This window comes from Colletotrichum higginsianum, chromosome 2, assembly GCF_001672515.1.
Source record: "Colletotrichum higginsianum IMI 349063 chromosome 2, whole genome shotgun sequence".
Classification (NCBI taxonomy): domain Eukaryota; kingdom Fungi; phylum Ascomycota; class Sordariomycetes; order Glomerellales; family Glomerellaceae; genus Colletotrichum; species Colletotrichum higginsianum.
In genome coordinates this window covers 4,434,116-4,453,615 of record NC_030955.1, presented here as the reverse complement: position 1 = coordinate 4,453,615, position 19,500 = coordinate 4,434,116, and the positions used below count along the sequence as shown (strand labels likewise).

Sequence of the window (19,500 nt, the reverse complement as noted above, 5' to 3'; positions counted from 1 at the left end):
GATGTTCCAGGACAGGATGTCATTTTCTCGCTCAATTCTTTGGCAGTTGCAATGACCCCCCTCGCCATGTGGCGTAGGGGAGTTATGTCACTTCAGACAAGTGGTCAAATTTGGGTCCTCAATTCATCTATCGAGGCCTGGCTCTGCGGGTCGTCTCCAGTAACTCGTCAGGGGTCATCCAGTCTTAAGCGACATTGCCAAAATCATCGCGTCTTCCCTCTTAACGCGTCCCGGAGACACTACCGAGGATTTCCGCGTGCCCGTGTCTCGAGAGCCTCGCTCTCTCCTCGCTGTCCAAGGTAAACCGTTCTCCGGGGCGCAATTCGGATTGTGTTCCGGACCAAGTCAAATGCGACATCGTCCCATTCGGGCTGGTTGACTCCGGTATCATCGGTATCCGACGACTCCGGCCAATCGGGGCTGGAGGCTCTCGGGCCCTGGAAGTGGTCGGGATTGCGTCCGATGGCTGACAGCCACTCTCTGCTGTAAAACAACTTCATACGCTGGCCAACCTGTTCGTCGCCGCCGCCGCCCGTCAGGTTCTCGTATGCCAACCTGCAGGCCAGTCGTAGGAAAACAGTTCCCGTCATGTAGCCTACGCGTGTTAGTTTGGCGCCCTCCCCTACGCCTGTATGACACCGGCGAGCGACTTACTGTCGAAGCCGGCTTGATGAGCTGTGCCACTGCGACCATAGCCATATCCCGGCGGCCAATCTATATGCGGCATTGCCTTGCGGTCGCTGAACCTGTCGTATAGGTCAACCAAGGGGTCTTCGCCCTCGATCGCTTGGTGTTTGATTGCCATTAGCTTCGTGTCCAATATGTAGGGAAACAATTCATGAATCTTTGCCAAGAAGTCGTCCAAAGTGGCGGGCAGGTCGTCGACAAATGTGTTGTACAAGAACAACAGGTCCATGAACTGGTTGTGGCCGACAATGACGGGCCGTGATCTCTTCAGTTGGTCCTCGATTGTTTTGAGGGCATCCGCCACTCTTTCGCCAAGGGTCTGTGCAGTCGGGTCGTCGTCGTCGTCGTCGTCGTCGTCGTCGTCGTCGCTTGTGCACACCTCTTCCCAGTGGCTCGGCTCTCCAAGGGCTCTACAGCCATATCCTTCATCGCCGTTGATGCTGGTGCTGACTTGCCTCCGGCTGCCCCAATCGCCCCAGCCGTTAGAGAAGTCGATATTCTGGCCAGTCCCTGCAGGTGCCGGCCAGTCATTGACAAAAGCAGGCTGCCTCCAGGGGTTGTCGGGCTCCAGGAGAGGATCGGAGGGCCACTCGTCGGATGTCTGGGACGTATTGTAGTCGTCCTGGTCTTCGCTCTCTGATGAGTCCCCGGAGCGCGCTGCCAATGTTGATTGAAGCATCTGGTGTACATTCTGACATAGTATCTGCGCATCACCTGGGCACACTGACATTGCCTCTACGACGCGGTCCGCATCGATCAGTTCCGCAAAGTCCCCACCGGCAAGGGCTTCAATGACCAGCCGGATCCCTTGCGCTCAGTCGTTAGCCACCGGCGATGCTCCTGACGTTGTCCGTCCTTACCTGAGTATTTGGCCAATGAGGCCGTGAGCTGGTCCTGTAGGAACTTGTATCTCTGTGCGTGGTCAGCCGTCATAGGTCTACACGGAAATTCGCGCCAAGAGCAAACCAACGTCTGTTTCTTCTTCGTCATCCACTGGGTAGACGATCACTGTTGCGCCATAGTTCCAAGTGCGACACCTCATGTGCGGAACGAGCACCTTGGCCTTGCTGCGGACGATCTGGTGATAGACATCTGTCCGTCTTTTGCTTTCCGAAGGCGGTATAAGAACATTGATTTCATTGGGTCTCTGGGAAAGTATTCAAGTCAGCTCAGGGCGGACAAAGGTGAGCAACCCGGTACAATCGCAACAGATGTGGTGCGAGGACTAGTCAGGAGTGCTTGCTTTTGGGTAAGGTATCTCCAGCCACTCAGTGATCGTGTCCCAGACATATTCGCTGAAAAACGAGAGGCCTTCTTCGTCCTCGTCGTAAGGGTGCTCTTTGGTGTTCCACGGCTTCATCCTCTTCTCCATTCGCTCGGTAGCCTTGCGAACGTCCTTGCGGCTGAGGTACGGTACGCAATCGTCGTAGATTTTCTCCATTCGTATCCTCTCCTTTCTCAAAAACTTAAGAGTGCTGTACGAGACTGAAAGTCTTCGGTCGACGTCCTTGACGAATGTCTCGTCATTCCGGGTGTCGGCATGCAGGTAGGGGCTGACGGTAAAGCTGAAGGACTCGGTCGTGTATGAGCCATCTGCGAAGGGGTCAGATCAACGAAATCCTCCAACAACCGGATTACCACCAACCTGGCTTGGATATGATGCAACTAATACCAAGCTCGAACACGTTGAAAGTGGATGCAATGTTTTTGGCGGATTCGTAGATTTGCTGCTTCGTCGGGTTCCCGAGTCTCTCTTCCGAGTTCTTGTCCGCGATCCCGGTCATCTCAAGATCAATGGCGACAAACTGTGATTTGGCGATGGACAGAAGAATCCGAGGCAGCTGCCTCCAGAAGTTATCTGGGTTGACTTCCATTTTTGAGTGGAAGCAGTCGGCGGCTTGTGTTGTATGGTCGGTTGGTTGGACCGTGTGGTTGATGGAAAACACATACAAGGCCAAGGGAGTGAGTGGGTGGATGGGCTGGAGGAGAGGATGAATACGCATAGTAAGGGCTCTCGATGAGGGAAGGAGCCTTTTCGTTACCTGCATGAATACAGCCGGTCATACTCGGTGTGGATTTCTCCAGCCTAGGTGACAGCCTATCCATCTCAGGCTCGAAGGAGTGAAGACGTCAACAGGGCAGATGATCATGAAGGCGTTAAGGAGAGAATGTCCTACTTGGAGAAGACAGCATGGGCATGTGGTAGAGACATGTCAGTCAACACCAATGCTTCAGAACCGACCATTCATTCTTACAGGCAGTACGAATTCATCATACATGGCAGGATCCTGGTGAGGGAGGAAAAGGCCATTTGAAAAGACACATTTCCAAATAACAATACGCTGATCTAACTTACTACTAGATAGCAAAAGCAGACGTACAGGTCAGGATGTTTGTCAACTTATAGAGCAGGCTTCTTCTACCACCGCCAGCCACACCATCTTAAACTATTTGATGTGATCCTCCTCCTAGGAACCTTGCCGGATGGATTCATGAGAAGAAAAAATCAAAAAGTTCAACTCATGTCCTTGCGGACAGCGGAGCCTATGAAAATCCCAGGAAGCTCTTACCAGCCTCAGGTGTAACGATGCAAGGATTTTACTAACGGCGGTGGGACTCGAACCCACACACCCGTGCGCCGGGACGTTCAATCAAAGAAGTGTCTATTGATCCCGCTGCGTCACGGACTGTTGAGAAACAATGAGTTTGTCTCTGTATATAAGGGGTCGTTCGTCGGTTGGTGGGATGTCATGGCGGGAAGGAGCGAGCGTCTGGGATGAAAGTGTGGGCGGGGCCACCCTCAAGGTGAGGTGGTGAGGGTTCCGGTTCCTACGGGAGGCGAGGACGACAATGGCCCTTACGATTGATGTACGTCCTTGTGCAGAAGACGACCCCAGCTGGGGCGGTTGATCCCTAGGACTACGTAGGTTTTCAAGTCCACGTGCCAGCCACTCACATTTCACACGTCAGGCCAAGCAGTCCAGCGGCATCTGTTGTTTCTGTCTTGACAATCCGTATCACTGGCATCGTTATGTATGAACCGTACCGCAGGAAAGTGTTGGAGGTCAGGGTGACCTCCACCGCCTACACTTGACACCGTCCTGATGGCATCCAAAATTCAACGATACCAAGGGCAGCCACAATCACGGGCGAGACCATATCGCCCAGTAAAAGATTTGATTGTACAGTTTCTATGATACAACAGCGTTACACCCCTCTGCCTCTCACCACCCACACTATCTCACCCCTTGCCCGGAGAGGGCCGGGATGGCCGGATACCAAACCCACACCCCCCGTGCTTTACCGGTCCGCCATCATGTTTCGTACACTGCGGTAGTATGCGGGCTCCAGCACCCCCTTGAGCTCCTCCCGCGTGAGCCACTTGAACTTCTTGTACTTGTGCTTGTTGGCCGTCAGGTCCGCCTGGCCCGCCATGATGCGGCCCTTGAGGAAGAAAGTCTTCTGCCCCTTGGCCGCCGCGGCGCCCTCCCGGGCGGTCGTCGGCTTCTTCACGTAGGCGGCGACCGGCACGCGGCCGACCATCCACGTGTTCATGTTGACGCCCGCCGTCTCGTCGAGAATCCTCTGCGCGGCCTGTTCCCCTCCCAGTCAGTACGTTTCTCACGGTGTCGATCCTGCGCACTACTCCCCCCCAGCCGACTCACCTCGTGGAGGTTCTCCTCCGTGGACATTCCCGCTGCGGGGAACTCCCACTTTTCGCCGTCCTTGCCATCCTTCCTGACGACCAGGTACAGCGTGCGGTCCATGGCGCGGTCCAGCCTCGTCGTGTCGCCCTTGAGGTCTGCCTCCGACACCCGCGGCGCGAGGGCCTCGGGCGGCGCCCGATCCTCTTCCGGGATGATCTCGGCGTCGTCACTGACGCGCATGACGGAGTCCTTCAGCAGCAGGTCAACTGTCGTGTCGTGCTTGCTCAGATTGTCGCCAACCGTCAGCTCGTCGTCCCAGGCTCGCGACGCCTTGCCGTTGTACACGCCCAGCTCCTTGGCCACGGTGCCTTGGCGGTCCTTCATCTTCATGTTCCAGTCGATGAGCGCGGGGGTATCGGGCTTGAAGTAGACGGACGTGATGAAGGGCAGCGTCAGTCGCTCGTTGAGCCGCTTCTGGTAGAAGAAGTAGGCCTGCTCGAACGACGTCAGGGGCCGCGTGAGAAGCGGCGCCCGCGTCAGGATCACGCCCGCTTTGATGTGGTAATTAGGGGCCGTCTGGCCTGCCGGCTTGGGCTCGGGAGGAATGCCGACATTCGAGGGAGGCACCGTCGTCGAGTCGCTCATCGTCGTCGAGGCGGCGGCGGCGGCGGCGGCGCCCGAGTACGCCCGCGAGGGGGTCGGAGCTCTGATCTGGACCCTCGCGCATTGTCGGCAGATTCTAGGGGTGGCAGCTGTCCGCATCAATTAGTCAATTGCTTCGGTGATCAAGCAGAAGAAGGGAGAATCTCACGTCGTAGACGCCCGAGGGCGGCGAATGCGCCTCTGCTAGGGGCCGTCATGGTGAATGGCTAGGTGTACTGGGTCTCCTCATTGACACCTCTGTCGAGATCTCCAGAATGGATTGAACTTTTTTGCTGCAAAGCTCGGCCGGGGTACGTACCGAGAAGGACCCGTCGCTGCTTACCTAACGCGACAGATGCGGTGCACAGCTCACAGCTCACAGCTCAACGGGCAGCGGCTCAGCGTAAGCGGATCCTGTAGGCGCCGGGTCAACTTGACGCCTGAACAGTCACGGACAGATCACGTAAGCAGCGGGGCGCTCAGCGCAGAGCCTTTATCATCTTTCCAACGGCCTGCCGTTTCTGTTTCTCTTTTTTCTCTTTCCTCTTTACGGCACCAATTCCTTATCGTCAAGACCTGTTCCGCCTCCAGAACGTCCTGATCATTTATCCGGTGCCCAGAGTAAAGAGCAGTCTTTTTTCGCTAGCAGCACCTGCATTTCTTACTGGGTTATACTGTTAGATAGTTACTGCCAACACATCCAGCGATTCTATTGCTGATTGTTGCTGGGTTCCTGCCGCGCGACGAACGCTTTGAAAGTAGACGGCTCGCACTCTCGGCGGAGCACGTCCGAGAAGATTTGCGCGCCTCTCACCGCTGCCTGTTTTCGTGCGCTTGTGTCTTGTGTGTGTGCGCACCGGTCTTGATGTCACTGACTTGGCCGTTACAGAACCACTCACGATTTTGATTGTCACGACCGCGCAAGCATGTGAAGAAGTGTCGTTATGTCCATTCGTCGTATCGTCGTCTATCTACCTTTCGAAGAAAAAAAGAGCCGATCCGGCTTCCCTTCGAGCGTCTCCATAACGTGGTGTCGATGAGATGCTCGCTATTGGCGCAATTCGAAGTCCACGAGTTACTTACAAATGCCTATTCCTTATGCACGAGATAATTCAATGCCGAAAGATTTCAAACAAGCCTCCCCTAGTTGGAGTGTCGGGTATCAAACCGCTCGGTTCGCTGCCAAACACCAAAAAAAAAAAACGCCATTCCGTTCGTGCCACCCACCAACCCACCGATCAAGCCTTGAGTTCCTCCAATGCACGGGCCACCTCCTTGGAAGCGATCTTCTCCCACGCCTTCTTGGCATCCTCGTCCAAGGTTTGGGGATCGCGCAGACCTTCGTACAGCTTCCGGGAGACGTCTCGGTTGATGCTTGCGTACTGCTCCGACGTGAGCTCTTGAGCGCGCCAGTGGGGCTTCAGAGCCGCCCGGACGATGCCGCTGATTCTCTCCTTTGTCTCGAAGGGGATGGCCGGTCGCGTGGGAGACGAATCCTGCGACCGAGAAAAGTTGGGCCGCTGGCGGTTCGGCCGCTGCGGTCGAGGCTGGCGGATTCCGGCGCCGTTCGAACGACTGTCGGAGTCGCTGCTGTCGCCCGTGTTTCGGGTCGGCGAGTAGTTGGCCTTGGGAAATCTCGGTTCCACATAAGAGCTCAATGATAACGTAGGCGAACTAGGCCGGGGGTGTGGTGGCGGTGTGAGGGACAGCGCCCGCGGAGAGTTGCGTGACGAGGGGGAGGGGGACGTCACCGGCGACGACGGGTCGACGCCAGAACGCGTGCCGAAATAGTTCCGCACCGTCTCGTCTTCCGACGGAGTGCTCATTTCCACCTCCTTGAGCAGCGACGACAGGAAGGACGGGCCAGGCTCCGTGCTGATCGGAGACTGGGCGCGTTGGGTTGCACCGTTCGAGTGAGGCCTCGAAGCCAATACGGTTGTCGGCGCGGGTGACGATGTGACGGCAGCCGCAGAGGTAGGAGCTGCGGCGGGCAAAGTAGCAGAGCCAGAGCCAGAGCCAGAGCCAGAGCCAGAGCCAGAGCCAGAAGCTGGGGTAGAGGCAGAGGCAGAGGCGGAGGTGGAGGCTGAGGCTGAGGCTGAGCCGGACCCGGAAGACTCCCCCTGCAGAGGCAATCGGCGGGTACGAGGTCGCTTGAGCTTGCGCTCGGGTTCTTGAGCGGGCTCTTGGGGGGAAGCCGTGACGGACCTCGCCTTTCGCTTACGAGCGTTGGGGGCGGTCTCGGCGTCGCGAGCCCTCTCGAGCGCACCCCAGGCCTGCTGTTCCTCTCGAGTCTCGGGAGGGGGCGGGGGAGGCTGAGACTGGACGACCGGCTCGACCGGTACGCCGTCCAGGCGATAGCCCACGGCTGGGCGGATATTCTGTGCAAAGATGTCTCTGGCGCCTAGGCGGCTGGCGATGTTCATGCGCTGCTGCCAGTCTTGGTGCTCCTGGGTCTCGCGGATCTGCTCTCTCTGCGCCTGCGCCCGGCGGAAGCCCTGGAAGAGGTCTTCGTCTTCGTGGTTGTCGAGGTCGATGTCAGTAGCATCGTAGATACGACTCGCAATCCGGTCCCAGGCGCCCTGCCACTCGAGAGATCTCGCCTCGCGCCGGGCATTCCTGGCCTGCAACTGCGTCCGCAAGAAGCCTCGTCGGGCGACCACGTTTCGTCGGTTGGCTGCCGAGCGAGCAGCCTGCGTGATGGGGTGCGCCTGCACCTCGACGTCCGAAGCCTCGCTCGAGCTTGACCGACCCGCATTGTTTTCGGCACATTCGAAGCAGTACCAGTACTCGGTCTGGGGCACTCCGGACAGGCCGATACAGTGTGTGTGGTAGGCTGCGTTGCAGCCGTCGCAGAGGAGCAGCACCTCTTCGTGGTCGGAAGACTCGCAAATGGGACAGGCGGGGCTTGGCTCCGAGGCTTCGTCATCGGGGTTCTCCTCGAGCCACCGGTGGATGTCAAACTCCTGCTCTTGCTTCTTGTCCTGGACGGCGTAGGAATTGACGGCAGGGCCTACAGGTTTCCGGCAAGTTAGTTCGTGTTGCTGCCGCAGTGCGGCGGGGGTGGGTTGTTTTTGATACGTACCGTTGAGCTCAGAGGATAGACTGACCTCATTGAAAGGCGTTCGGCATATGGGGCAAGTGTTGGAGTTTTTGGCCCAGCTCCTGATGCACTGGTCGTGCACGACGTGGTTGCAGCCCACGAGAGTAGCGATGAAGTTGGACTCTGGATCTTCGAGGATTTCAATGTCTGAGTCGATGGCACGGTAGACTGCCGCTGGTTTTGTTGTTGTGGTTGCTGCTGGTCCCGCCCCGTTTGCGCTGTCTGGCTGCGACGAGGGGTGCTGCAGCGACTCCAGGCATATGATGCACTGATCCGGTTCAGTCATTGTGGCAACAGTGGTAGTATCGCTTCCGGAGTGATGAATTCATAAAAAATCGTCCTGGGGAATAGCCAAAGTATGGCCCTTGGAGTGCACAATGATTCACGGTCTTCTTGTTGTTGTGTGATTGTTGTGCTTTTGCTTACAGCGTCGGTTGCCTTGTTGCTGGTCTTGGGGGGCAAAAAAAGGTGTCAAGTCGAGGGTCCTTCTGTGGTGGTGGTGGTGCTGCTGCTGCTAAGGCGGCAAAGGAGTTGGGGCACTCGCAGCTACAACTGGGTAGGGTAGTTGCTGAAGAGTGGGAAGGGGAGGAAGAGTGGGAGGTGGGTAGGCAAGTGAGTTGGTGTGTTTCTGCGTCTGTCAGTCAGCTGGGGGCGCTTCGGGAGATGTTTCGCCGCTGCCAGGTAAAGACAACAAACGGAGGGACGACGGATGGAAAAATAAAACGGAACAAAATAGACCAAATGGTCAATGTGGAGAGAGGAGAGGAGAGAGAGAGAGGATTTCGCACTTCTGCTTATGGTGGTGCTTGTGTGAGACAGGAGGGAGAGAGAGAAAGAGAGAGGCGAGAGGTGCGAGGTATGAGAGTGCCTGAGGGGGGAAGCGCTTCGTTGGTGGAGGTAATGCTGGTGGTGCTGGTGCTGGTGCTGCTGATGGGGAAGTGCTGAAGTGCTGGAGTGCTGGGGCACTCCAGGCAGAGAAGTGTGCTGAGGGCTGTGAGGTATCTCGACAGGACTGGGATTGCAAGAGTCAAGGTTTGAAGGAACCAAAGCCCCGAAGCGGGTTTTTGGCGAGCTTAACGCACACCTGCACCTGGTCTCATCCGGGACCAATCAACGGCCGGCTGATGCAGCGGTGCGCCACGCTCCTTGCAAGTTGCACCTCGCAGACGGTGGGCGATCCACTGGGCTGGACATGGCGACAGGGCCGCCCTTGGAATTCAACGCCTGTACGGATACAGAGTACACACACACACACCTCTCTGCAAACCTCCAGACTCCAACCAGACAGCAACACACGCAAAATTGAGTGCCTGACACATATTTGGGATCGGAGGAGGCAGGTCGAGGCACCGGAGCGGACCAGACTAGTCCACTAGGGTCGCTGCAGGAGCACAAACCCCTAAGGATCGATGCAGGTCAACCCCCACCGAAGCATCTCAACTCTCACTTCCGGTAACTTCTCTACCCCAAGTAGACGACCCTTGGCAACTCGCCTTTGTCCAAGGGCCCCCCTCAGCAACCTCTCATTCGGACGAGGTAGGGAGGTGGTAAGAACAACAAAGCGATACGTACCTGACTTGGCGGCAGACCGGGGGGGAGCTTGCGTGGTTTGGTTGCGTTGCGTGGAGTTTGCGTTTGCCGACCCTTTCTCCTCACGGTTCCTGGGTCTCTCGGCCACCCACCAACAAGGTAGGTAGGTATGTAGGTAGGCAAAGGGAGGTCGGGACTACTGGAATCAGCAAGCTGTGTCGCGGGGGCGAGGATGGGAAGGAAGGAAAGATGATGGTGGGTGGGTGAGTGAGTGAGTGAGCGAGTCAACCACCCAATCAATGGGTTGGCTCGTGCGACGTCAGACGGTCAGGTAGGTCTTTGGACCAGCTGAGCGTGAGATGTGTGAGATCTGGTGCCGTCTTGTGTCGAGACGCGACGTCTTTGGTCGAAGGGGGTGGGGAGTGAGGGGGGTTTACGTCAGGCACTCTTATTAGCAAAATCTCCAGCAGCTCTGAGAAAGGCGGCGTGGGGAGGTTTGTAGTGTTGGTGTGTTCCGGGTTGACTCGAGCGACGGCAACGTGAACCCGAGGCGAATGCAATGGCTGGAGGAGGAAAAGCCGGGAGATTCGCTCGTTGGAACGGGGGTCAGGTCGACGGTACATTGAGTGCCGTGTCCGAATCCAAAATTGGGACTTTTCTTATCACGGGAGTCTAACGGAGCACGCGGGGCCAGGGAAAGGCAAAAGGCAAGGGAAAGGGAATGGGAAAGGGGACAAGGGACCAAGGTGCCCACTGCTGTGCCCGTTCAAGCAAGGTACACGTGAGACCTTCACGCCCCTCGTTCCTCGGAGGCCGACGAAGATTGGTTGACGGGCCTGGCCTGCGTCAGGCCGCGACCCAAGCCAGAGTCCGTCTCTTCCTTGGTGTGCCCGAGCGAGTTGATGTCGTCGACGGCTGCTCGTCCCGGCCGAAATTCCTTTGGCTGCCAAGTACAGAGTAACTAACTACCGAGGAAAGGGAGCATAAGATGGCTGGCAAATTGCGGGCGACGCGGCGTTTTATACCCATGTGAAATTGATTCCGTTAACCCGAGTTTTTTCTTTCCTTCTCTGTCCGTAATTGACGGCAAACTTCCGCCGGCTATCATTACAAGAGGAAGGGAGGAGAATGCACCCAATTGGAATACGCTTACATGGGGTCCTCGGCTGTCATTAATGTGGCGCGTTGAGCGACATCCTCTCTTGAACAGGACGTGGTGGTGACATACATAGCTCGCCGACTTACATGGCACGAAACCGCCATCTTCTCTTTGGACCCCCTTCCACCACGGCCGGGTACTCTCATTGGCTGCTCGAGCCAGCCGCATCCACGTTTTGTACATGTTCAACCCAGAGGGCACCTGGATGACTCGAGCAATGAGCCAACGGGGCATATCCCATCGATCGCCTGCCACGCACCGTTGACGAATGCAATGCTGTGAATCGAGGGCTTTAATCACGCTGGGAGACAACATCATTGGAGGGCCCCTATGTGAGCGCCGTTTGATTTTCGAGGCAAGTCAGCGCACCCGGTGAGTCGTCCCTTGCCTGGAGATCACTCGGCATACATCTCGTGATTCACAGCTGCGTAGCCTTGTGGGCGTCTCTTATGACGAGTGCAAATCTCTGTTGGGTGGGGACCGTCTCGACCTCCGAAGACGCGGCTACATGACGGCATACAGAGTTCAGTCCCTGTTGGCCAAAACTGCGCGGCCCCCCCGAATGACCTCAACACGCTGTTCACCACTGCACGCGAAGTGTCCTGTCTGGACATGTAGAGTGGCACATCTCAGAACGGTAGCGATCCGGGAGGGGACGTTGCTGTACGTCAAGTTCTTTTCATTGCTGACCAAATGGTCCCTCTGGCAGCTGACCGAAGACCCGTTCCATTGAGGCCGTCGTCAGGATGTAGGCATGATATCCGGTTTTCCCATACACCCGCCCGAAATGCAAATCAGAAGTCGTCCACCATTCCGTAACTCGTCCCTTAAACCTCGGCAATCTCCCTCAGGCGACGGAGAGTCGAGCGCATGGCAGCGGCAGCGGGGGTGCTATTCGTGTATGCGCGGTTAGCATCACATTGCTTCTCGAATGGGTGGTCATCGCTGGATTGTGCACGTACGAGACAGTGTAGGCACCGCCGGCAACGGTCTTCTTGCAGCCCTTGCAGTTCCAGATACCAGTGGAGTGGCGCTTGACGGTAGGCTTTCCGCAGAACGTGCAGGTGTAGGTGGCGTGCTGGGAGATTTCCATCTTCTTCACCTGCTTACGCAGGGAAGCACCGTATCTGGTACCGTACTTTCCGGTCACTCCGACCTTCTATAGGGGCGTTAGCCATCTGTATCCATGAGAAATAGAGAGTTGCGAGTCCCGGCTTCATTGCAGTGTCGGGCAGCAGTAAGCCATGAGCATTTCCGACGATGCATGAGAGAGAGAGAGAGAGAGAGAGAGAAGAGCGGTCGTGATCCAAGTTCCGCATCCCCACGGATGCAATGTTGCTGAATCCGAAATGGTCCGTCGGACGATTCGACAGCCGCAGACTATCATCTGGTCTCCGAGATGTGTGGGTAGCATAGGCCGTGGTGATGATGGTCTCCAGGTCGGATGGTGGTCGCCGCCGGTTCTCTCGTTTCGCTCATCTCTCTCGTGCTCAGCTCGTTAGAGGCTCGGCTCTGCTGCGGGAGCGGTCGTCCGCTCTCTTCGACTTGCTCCCCCGACCCCGCGGGATTCCCGCCTCGACTGCCACTGTCGCCGGTGACGAACGGGACGTCGAGCCGCGGGGTAAGAGAGATCGAACGACGCCGGGGGGATTCGATGAAGCCAGGACTCGGTGGAATGGGTGCAGAGCATTACGAACCTTCGTGCGCTTGGCCATTTTGTCGATGTGTTGGGGGGAACGGGTTCGTTGACTTGAAGTGCGACGAGTGATGTTTCCTCCCAGGGCGGTTGCTCAATAAAAGTTTTTGTGATGGTGGTGGAATTTCAGGGCCGGGCTGTGTGCGTGTGAAAGGATGCACGGGCCACTCGCTGTGAAAAACCCGCTGTGTGTGGGGTTCGCGCGCCTGCCCTGAGTCCTGACGCAGCTGGAAGGCCTTGGAACGGAAAGAAGCGACTCCCACGTGACCTCTCACCTGACTAGACAGCGCATTTCCAGCATAGTCGCATCGTATCGGCGCTGGCGCTCAAACGATGGAGGGGGGAGGCCTTCGAGCCATGCCCGGGAGATCGGCGTCACAGCTGCCCGCTCGGCCTTTTCTAGGCCGTACTTGGAAAGCACAACGTCCGGCAGGTCGTTACGAAAGCGCTTGGGCGCCGAGGGAGCGCGGGCCAGATGCCTCGAAGAGTTGGTGTCGCCGCTCGCTACACCATAAAGTTTGCGTCCTTGACGGCCGCATCACGGCATGTGTCACCAATTGACCGCGAAACGGGCCTATTGTGCTCGTCATGCCATTCGTAAAAGGGGTCGGGTATCGGGTGCCACTTTTCGTGGCGTCCTGGGATATGTCTACATGTGTGAACGGTGGCCGGCTGCGCATGACTTCGGCAAGCCGTCTGAGACTGCTGCACGTTTGACTGCCATTTCCCCTTCTTCATCCTCCAGACTCTCTCTCGAGAGCGTGCGTTGTGAAAGAAAGCCCTTTCTCGTTTGCGAAAAAAAAAAATGTCCCTCAAGCAGCATGGCCGTCAGTACGACCTGATCGTTTTTGGTGCCACTGGTGCGTATAAGCCGAGATGTTCGCAGTCGAACGAAGCCACTGCCAGTGCTAACGACCAACAGGATACACCGGGACGTTTGTGGCGGAACACATCACGACACACCTGCCGACCAATTTGAAATGGGCGGTTGCAGGTCGATCAGAGTCGAAACTTCAGCACCTCGTTGGCGAGTGCAAGAAGCTGAGCCCCGACAGAGTGCAGCCTGGTGAGTGACGGGAACCTAGGGCCGTCGCCAACAGGAGATGGGGTGTGCCTTGTCCCGAGCGACTGTCCTCGCACGCGTACCGGGAAGAAGGTCGAGAAGCTGCGTCTGCGTGGACAGATGGAGAAGTGGTGACGGATGGATGAGGGGCTGGATCCCTCATGCGGGCTTGGCGGCCGACTAGTTCCATGTCGAGAATGCTGACCATGGCTTACAGGAATTGAAATCTGCAGCCTCAACGACGAGGACCTCGAGGCCCTCGCCAAAAAGACGTACATTCTCATCACCACCGTCGGCCCTTACGCGCAGTACGGCGAGCATGCATTCAGAGCCTGCGCCGAGAACGGCACGCACTACCTGGATGTCACCGGCGAGACCCCCTGGACCGGCACCATGATCAAGAAGTACGAGGGCCTCGCGCAGGAGACGGGCGCGATGATGTTTCCGCAGATCGGAATCGAGTCCGCCCCGCCTGACCTCGTCACGTGGGTGCTGGCAAAGCAGGTCCGCGAGAGGCTCTCGGCCCAAACCGGTGCCGTGACGGTGTCTATCCACCAGCTGGAGTAGGTTCTCCCTCCCATTCGCCGCCCGTCCGGCCGGTGAGACCTTGACAGGACGTCGAAACTCTAACGCCGAATCCCGCGATAGTGCGGCTCCGTCGGGCGGTACCCTGGCGACGGTTCTCGGCCTCTTCGACTCGTTCACCCTCTCGCAGGTGAGGGAGCAGCACAAGCCATATGCTCTCTCGCCCGTCCCGAACCGCAGCAAGGGTCAATCGCAGACGTCCCTGCTCACCAAGCTGGTGGGATTGCGAAATGTCCCGAACCTGGGACTGATGACCACGTCCATTGCCGGGATGACGGACACGCCCATCGTCCAAAGAACGTGGGGTCTCTTCGCAACCCTGCCTTCGCGCGAGAAGCAGTTCTACGGACCCAACTTCTCGTTCCACGAGTACATGCGAGCCAAGGGCTACCTCCGGGGAATCGCCATTCACTGGGCTCTCGCCTTCTTTGGCTTGTTGCTTGCGACTGCGGCGCCCTTCCGGAAGCTGGTCAGGATGTTCGTCTACCAGCCCGGCGAGGGGCCAGACAAGGAGGCGTGCAAGAAGGACGAGATCGAGTATCGCGGCACTGCCATCCCGGACAGGGGATCCGAGACGGGATATCCCCAGGCGTTCTGTCGTGCGTGGTACAACGGCAGCATGTACTACTGTGAGCTTGTCCCTTGAATTGTGATGTGGCTTGGCAAACTGCTGACGAGTAGAACAGTGACGGCCGTCCTGTTGGCCCAGGCTGCCTCGACGCTCCTGGAAGAGGACGTCGACCTGCCCGGCGGTGTTTTTACTCCGTCATGCCTGGGGCAGCCTTTCATAGACCGGTTGCAGGGAGCCGGCTTCAAATTTGAGTCGGAAATACTGGAAAAGTAGCAACGAGGCCTGGGCTGGGGCAAGTCATGTTTCGACCTTGGCGGTGCTGTTGAAACCACGGCCTGTAGTGGGTTTTTGTTTAGTGATAAGGATACTACCACATTTGCCTGAATGTGGCAGTTGATAGACGCCATTTTTGTGTGAGTCGAGCAGAGTTGCCAAGTTGCACGAGGCGAAAGCCATCGCTGTCAACGTAGCCATGCCAGGGAATCGTCAGATGCAAACCGAATGACAGATGGCCAGGGGGGGGGTTAAGATGGTCCAGGGGGTTCACGTCCTTGTTGCATAGCACTTGCAGCTGTATTTCCCAGTGGACAATTGAGAAGCGCGTCTCATCGTTCCCACAGTGGAGCGTGCCAGCGTGGTGGACCGACGTAACCGAGCGGTGTCTGGCTGTGGCCGGGTAATTAGCGCACCGAAAGCAGCATTTTCCCCGCAGAACTGGCAGCCCACAGCTCGCGCCAGGCCCTGGGAGGCTCAATTCGTGAAAACTGAGGACGTCATCAGACGTGGTGCAAATCCAGCACACGGCCCAGACCGAAGCATTGTCGCTCTCTCGTCCACGCAACACAAGCAATGACCTTTCTCCAGACACCGTCAAGCTAATAAGGGGAAAAAAGGACCACCAAAATTCTGACCCGTCGCGACATGCGATAACACGGTCGACCATCTTGTCGTTCATTATCCGAGTCGCACGACATCTCCGAGCTCCTTTTTTTATTTTTTTTATTTCGTGATACCCCCCCCCCGGCAGTGAAGAGAAGAAGAAAGAAGTAAGCCTTTCAAGAATGGACCAGACAGCAACAGCCGCTGGGTCGGCTTCGGCCACCGAAAACACACCACTGCTCCCCACGGCAGACGTCCGCCCCAAGTCGTCGCGTACCGTCACCTTCAACCCGAACCCCGTCTCCAAGACGATAGAGCCCGAGCCCGACTTCCAACGATCCAAGGCGGGCCATGGCAACAACAGCCTGTCGGCGAGCCCCGGACAGAGCTCCGCCCTGGCCTCCATCAACAACAAGCTGCGGAGGAGGAACAGCCACGGAGCGGTGCCGAGCCACATACCACCCCAGCTGGTGCCCAAGATCGGTCCGCAGCGAAGCACCAAGAATGCGCAAAAGCTTAAGCTGCTCCCTAACCCCGAGCTCAACGAAGAGAGCCCGGATGAGGAGAGCGGTAGGGACGTGTACTCGCAGTATACCCGGATCAAGGATCCCACGGCGCGCAGAGATGCCGCGCGCCTGGGTAAGGCGGACCGCGACCGGCTGCCGAGGGTGACGGCGTACTGCACGGCCAACAAGTACCAGATGGACGGCCTGATGCGTTTCCTCAAGGGCCGGGGCAAATCGAGGGGCGCCAACCCGAAGCTGATCGACGAGTGCATCTACTCGGCGTACGACTACAGCAAGACCGTCGAGAACAGGCACGACCGCAGAGTAGGCGCCCAACCCGACCCGGTACAGGCGTACGAGAGGCGGCACTCAACGGGCGACGTCTCGGACAACGGCTTCTCTCGCGACAACCTCATCGACCTCCAGTCGGAAGGCCGGCAGGACTCCGGCTTTGTCGACGGTTTCGACGGAGGCAACGAGCACGCCCTGGTCGAGACCAACCCGGACTTTGACACCCAGGTCCACACCCCGGAGGTCTTCCTTTTCGACTACGGGGTCGTCGTCATATGGGGCATGACCCTGGCCCAGGAGCAGAGGTTCCTGAAGGAGATTGCCAAGTTCGAGACGGAGAAGCTTTCGGTGGACGACGTCGAGACGGAGCACTTCAACTTTTACTACACGCGCGAATACCAAGCGCGTATCTACAACGACTTCATCACGCTGCGGGACAAGCGGAACTACATGACCAAGCTGGCCATCTCCCACGCGCTGGCCCAGAGCGTCAAGGTAAGAAGGGTCGGAGGGGGGAACACGAACCCGTCATGAGGTACAGGTATGCTGACGAGACGGCAGACGTCCCTGTTTGAAGAGTTGATCGCCTCGACCGTCGACACGTGCAAAGACATCCCTACCCAGATCGCGTTGACGGGCAAGATCGCCCTCAGCCGCACGCAAATCAACATGCAGATCGGCGAGCTCTTCATTCTCCGCATCAACATCCATCTCAACGGCTCCGTGCTCGACACGCCGGAGCTGTTCTGGGTCGAGCCCCAGCTCGAACCCGTGTACCAGGCCGTCCGGAGCTACCTGGAGATGGACCAACGTGTCGGCCTCCTGAACGAGCGTCTGGACGTCATTGCCGACTTGTTGGCCGTGCTGAAGGACCAGCTCAGCCACGGCCACGGAGAGAAGTTGGAGTGGATTGGTGAGTGATTCCCATGGTTCGACGGCCGCGGCCGCGGGATTTTGGGCTAACAACCACGCAGTAATTGTACTCATTGCGGCCGAGATTGTCGTCGCAGCCATCAACATCGTGGTGGATTTGTATGCATCGGATTAGCAACATGGTACTACTACTACTACTGTACGCATAGGTTGGGTCCATCTTTGTTTCGTCTCTTCTCTTTCTTATGGCAGCGATTCATCACAGGCAGGGAAAAGCTCGGCGATCGGAGGTATATCACAATCAGGCCACACAGAACACCCGGGAGCTCCGTCATGCGGCGCAATAGAGAGAAGGAGCTTCACGGCGCAGATCGCGCAGAACCGGGGAGTGTGTGTAATCAAATGGGCAGCAAACGCCTCCTTTTTTTTCTTCTTTCCAGCAGTCGATTATTGTGTCTCGTGTTGTACAAATAAGCAAAGAATTTTCTACCCGCGAAGCCCTTGCTCCCCCCCAACGCCTGAGTTCCTTCCGTCTTACAACGCGGCATGTGTCGGGCCGCATCAATCATCCGCTTTGTCGTCCTTGTCGTCAGCAGCCGGGGTGTCCTCCGGCTGCTCCTCGGTGTCGTAATTGCCCATCTCTACATCTTCGTCTTGCGATGCCGCGGGCGCCTCCTGTGGTGACTTGTCGCGCTCCTCCTCGTCCTCCTTGGGCTCGGCGTTTTTGCTCTTTGCGGCGAAGGCGTCCTTGTCCTTGTGGTACTTGGCCATCTCCTCCTCGGAGCGCGTCTGGAACTCCTCCTTCTCGCCCTCCGGCAGGTCCTTCCAGCCGCGGGCGAGCTCCTCGTCGACATTGACATCAGCGTCGTTCTTGCTCTTCTCCTCAAGCACCGGCCGCGTGTCGGCACAGTACAGCTCAAAGGCATTTCCAGGGCGCTTGGGCGGCTTCGCGATACCGTTGGTGCGCGCCGACGCCTGTGTGTCGCCGCCGCCGCCGCCGCCGCCGCCACCTTGGGTGTGGGAGAAGGTCTCGGAACTGGGCGAGATGGTCGCGGCGGTCTGACTGAGCGGCCTGGAGTTGGCCTTGGCGGCGGAGTCGATCTCGGCGAGCACCGACGGCTTGCGGTGGCCGCGTTTCGTACGCAGAGGCTTTTCTTGCGGCTGAGATGGTGTCAGCAACCTGCTTTGTCGTCGAGGTGGGCTTGGCGGAGGGCCTACAGTCGGTGGCGGGCTCGGGCTGCCGTCTGAATCCTCCACGTTGGTGCTTGTTCTCTTGGCCAGCTGCTCCAGCAGGAAGGCTCTCTCCAGCCGCAGCTTCTCAATCTGTCGTCGGATCCGGGCGAGGCGGACGCGGGTCGCGTCGTTTTCCTCCTCGACCTCGCCGGTGCGCTGCTTGAGCTGGACGCATTTTCTCCGATAGGCCTCTTCGACGGAGGGAGGTAGGGAAGGCGGGATCACTGAGAGGTCGATCGCGGGTGGATTAGCTCGAATGATCTTCTTGGGAGGCATTTCGCGGATGGTCTGGAGCTGTTGCGGTTCGTGTCCTTGTGTGGGAGAGAGTGTGACGGAGCGAGAATTGGCTTTTTGGGGGGGGGGGAGAAAGGTAGGGGGAATGAGTTGCGACGAGATGGGGGTCGCGGCGGGTGTCAAGCGGAGCTTTGCGAGGGTGTTTAGGTTGCTCGAGTTCAAGGGAGTCACAAACGTACCGGATTGCGGAGCCATTACGTATCTATCAAGAGAGTTTCGGTGATGCTGGACGTGTCAGAGGAGAGGGCAATGTGGTTGAGGTCTGACTGCGACGCGGATCTGAGCAATTGGAGGATGGAACCAGGTGGTGAGAGGCTGCCGAGAACGTGAGATATGGGCGATTGTCGTCGGGGACCAACAAGCAACATGGACCGCGCCAGCTGGGAAGTGCGAGGCTGGCAGCTGCTGTCTCTCACTCTCTCACAGGGACACCAAGCCTGGAAAAGGCCGGGGGACCCAGTTGTTCCCGCTGGAACCACCCCCGAAATTTAGAATGCACCAGATGCGCCGGATCGGATCAATGGCATGCCTGCGGCGTCATGATTGGCCATGCCCGGTGCCAACCCACCAAGGCTGCAGCAATACGCTCTCCCGCACCTGCACCCAGACTTTTTTTTGAGGCCTGGAGGAAGAGGAGCTCCCGCAACCACATCATCAACACACAGGGTACATTTTACACTGTTGTTTTTGAGCCTCACGACTTAACACGCCCCGATTCCCGAAGCGTACCAGGTCGTCGGTTCA

General features: G+C 57.8%; 7 protein-coding genes across 7 annotated transcripts; 2 read left to right on the top strand and 5 right to left on the bottom strand.

Moving 5' to 3' along the window:
* Positions 1-239: 239 nt before the first annotated feature.
* On the bottom strand, positions 240-2,561 carry CH63R_03052 (Caf1 family ribonuclease; the record flags this gene model as incomplete). The annotated part of the gene is made up of 6 exons (XM_018298027.1): positions 240-595; positions 655-1,494; positions 1,548-1,599; positions 1,658-1,765; positions 1,976-2,280; positions 2,333-2,561. 6 exons carry the CDS (start codon positions 2,559-2,561, stop codon positions 240-242), a joined length of 1,890 nt encoding a protein of 629 aa, XP_018162843.1.
* A 1,426-nt stretch (positions 2,562-3,987) lies between these two features.
* Positions 3,988-5,194, bottom strand: CH63R_03051 (NUDIX domain-containing protein; the record flags this gene model as incomplete). Its single annotated transcript, XM_018298026.1, has 3 exons — positions 3,988-4,281; positions 4,353-5,086; positions 5,146-5,194. 3 exons carry the CDS (start codon positions 5,192-5,194, stop codon positions 3,988-3,990), a joined length of 1,077 nt encoding a protein of 358 aa, XP_018162842.1.
* Positions 5,195-6,214: 1,020 nt separating this feature from the next.
* On the bottom strand, positions 6,215-8,362 carry CH63R_03050 (PHD-finger domain-containing protein; the record flags this gene model as incomplete). Its single annotated transcript, XM_018298025.1, has 2 exons — positions 6,215-7,986; positions 8,059-8,362. The coding sequence occupies 2 exons, from the start codon at positions 8,360-8,362 to the stop codon at positions 6,215-6,217; spliced, it is 2,076 nt and encodes a 691-aa protein (XP_018162841.1).
* A 3,230-nt stretch (positions 8,363-11,592) lies between these two features.
* On the bottom strand, positions 11,593-12,480 carry CH63R_03049 (60S ribosomal protein L43; the record flags this gene model as incomplete). Its single annotated transcript, XM_018298024.1, has 3 exons — positions 11,593-11,656; positions 11,728-11,924; positions 12,463-12,480. 3 exons carry the CDS (start codon positions 12,478-12,480, stop codon positions 11,593-11,595), a joined length of 279 nt encoding a protein of 92 aa, XP_018162840.1.
* A 786-nt stretch (positions 12,481-13,266) lies between these two features.
* On the top strand, positions 13,267-14,953 carry CH63R_03048 (Saccharopine dehydrogenase; the record flags this gene model as incomplete). Its single annotated transcript, XM_018298023.1, has 5 exons — positions 13,267-13,321; positions 13,384-13,527; positions 13,742-14,087; positions 14,173-14,738; positions 14,796-14,953. The coding sequence occupies 5 exons, from the start codon at positions 13,267-13,269 to the stop codon at positions 14,951-14,953; spliced, it is 1,269 nt and encodes a 422-aa protein (XP_018162839.1).
* A 788-nt stretch (positions 14,954-15,741) lies between these two features.
* On the top strand, positions 15,742-17,404 carry CH63R_03047 (Sporulation protein rmd1; the record flags this gene model as incomplete). Its single annotated transcript, XM_018298022.1, has 3 exons — positions 15,742-16,851; positions 16,918-17,269; positions 17,331-17,404. The coding sequence occupies 3 exons, from the start codon at positions 15,742-15,744 to the stop codon at positions 17,402-17,404; spliced, it is 1,536 nt and encodes a 511-aa protein (XP_018162838.1).
* A 386-nt stretch (positions 17,405-17,790) lies between these two features.
* CH63R_03046 (HMG box protein) lies at positions 17,791-18,951 on the bottom strand (the record flags this gene model as incomplete). Its single annotated transcript, XM_018298021.1, has 3 exons — positions 17,791-18,390; positions 18,448-18,773; positions 18,936-18,951. The coding sequence occupies 3 exons, from the start codon at positions 18,949-18,951 to the stop codon at positions 17,791-17,793; spliced, it is 942 nt and encodes a 313-aa protein (XP_018162837.1).
* Positions 18,952-19,500: the final 549 nt, after the last annotated feature.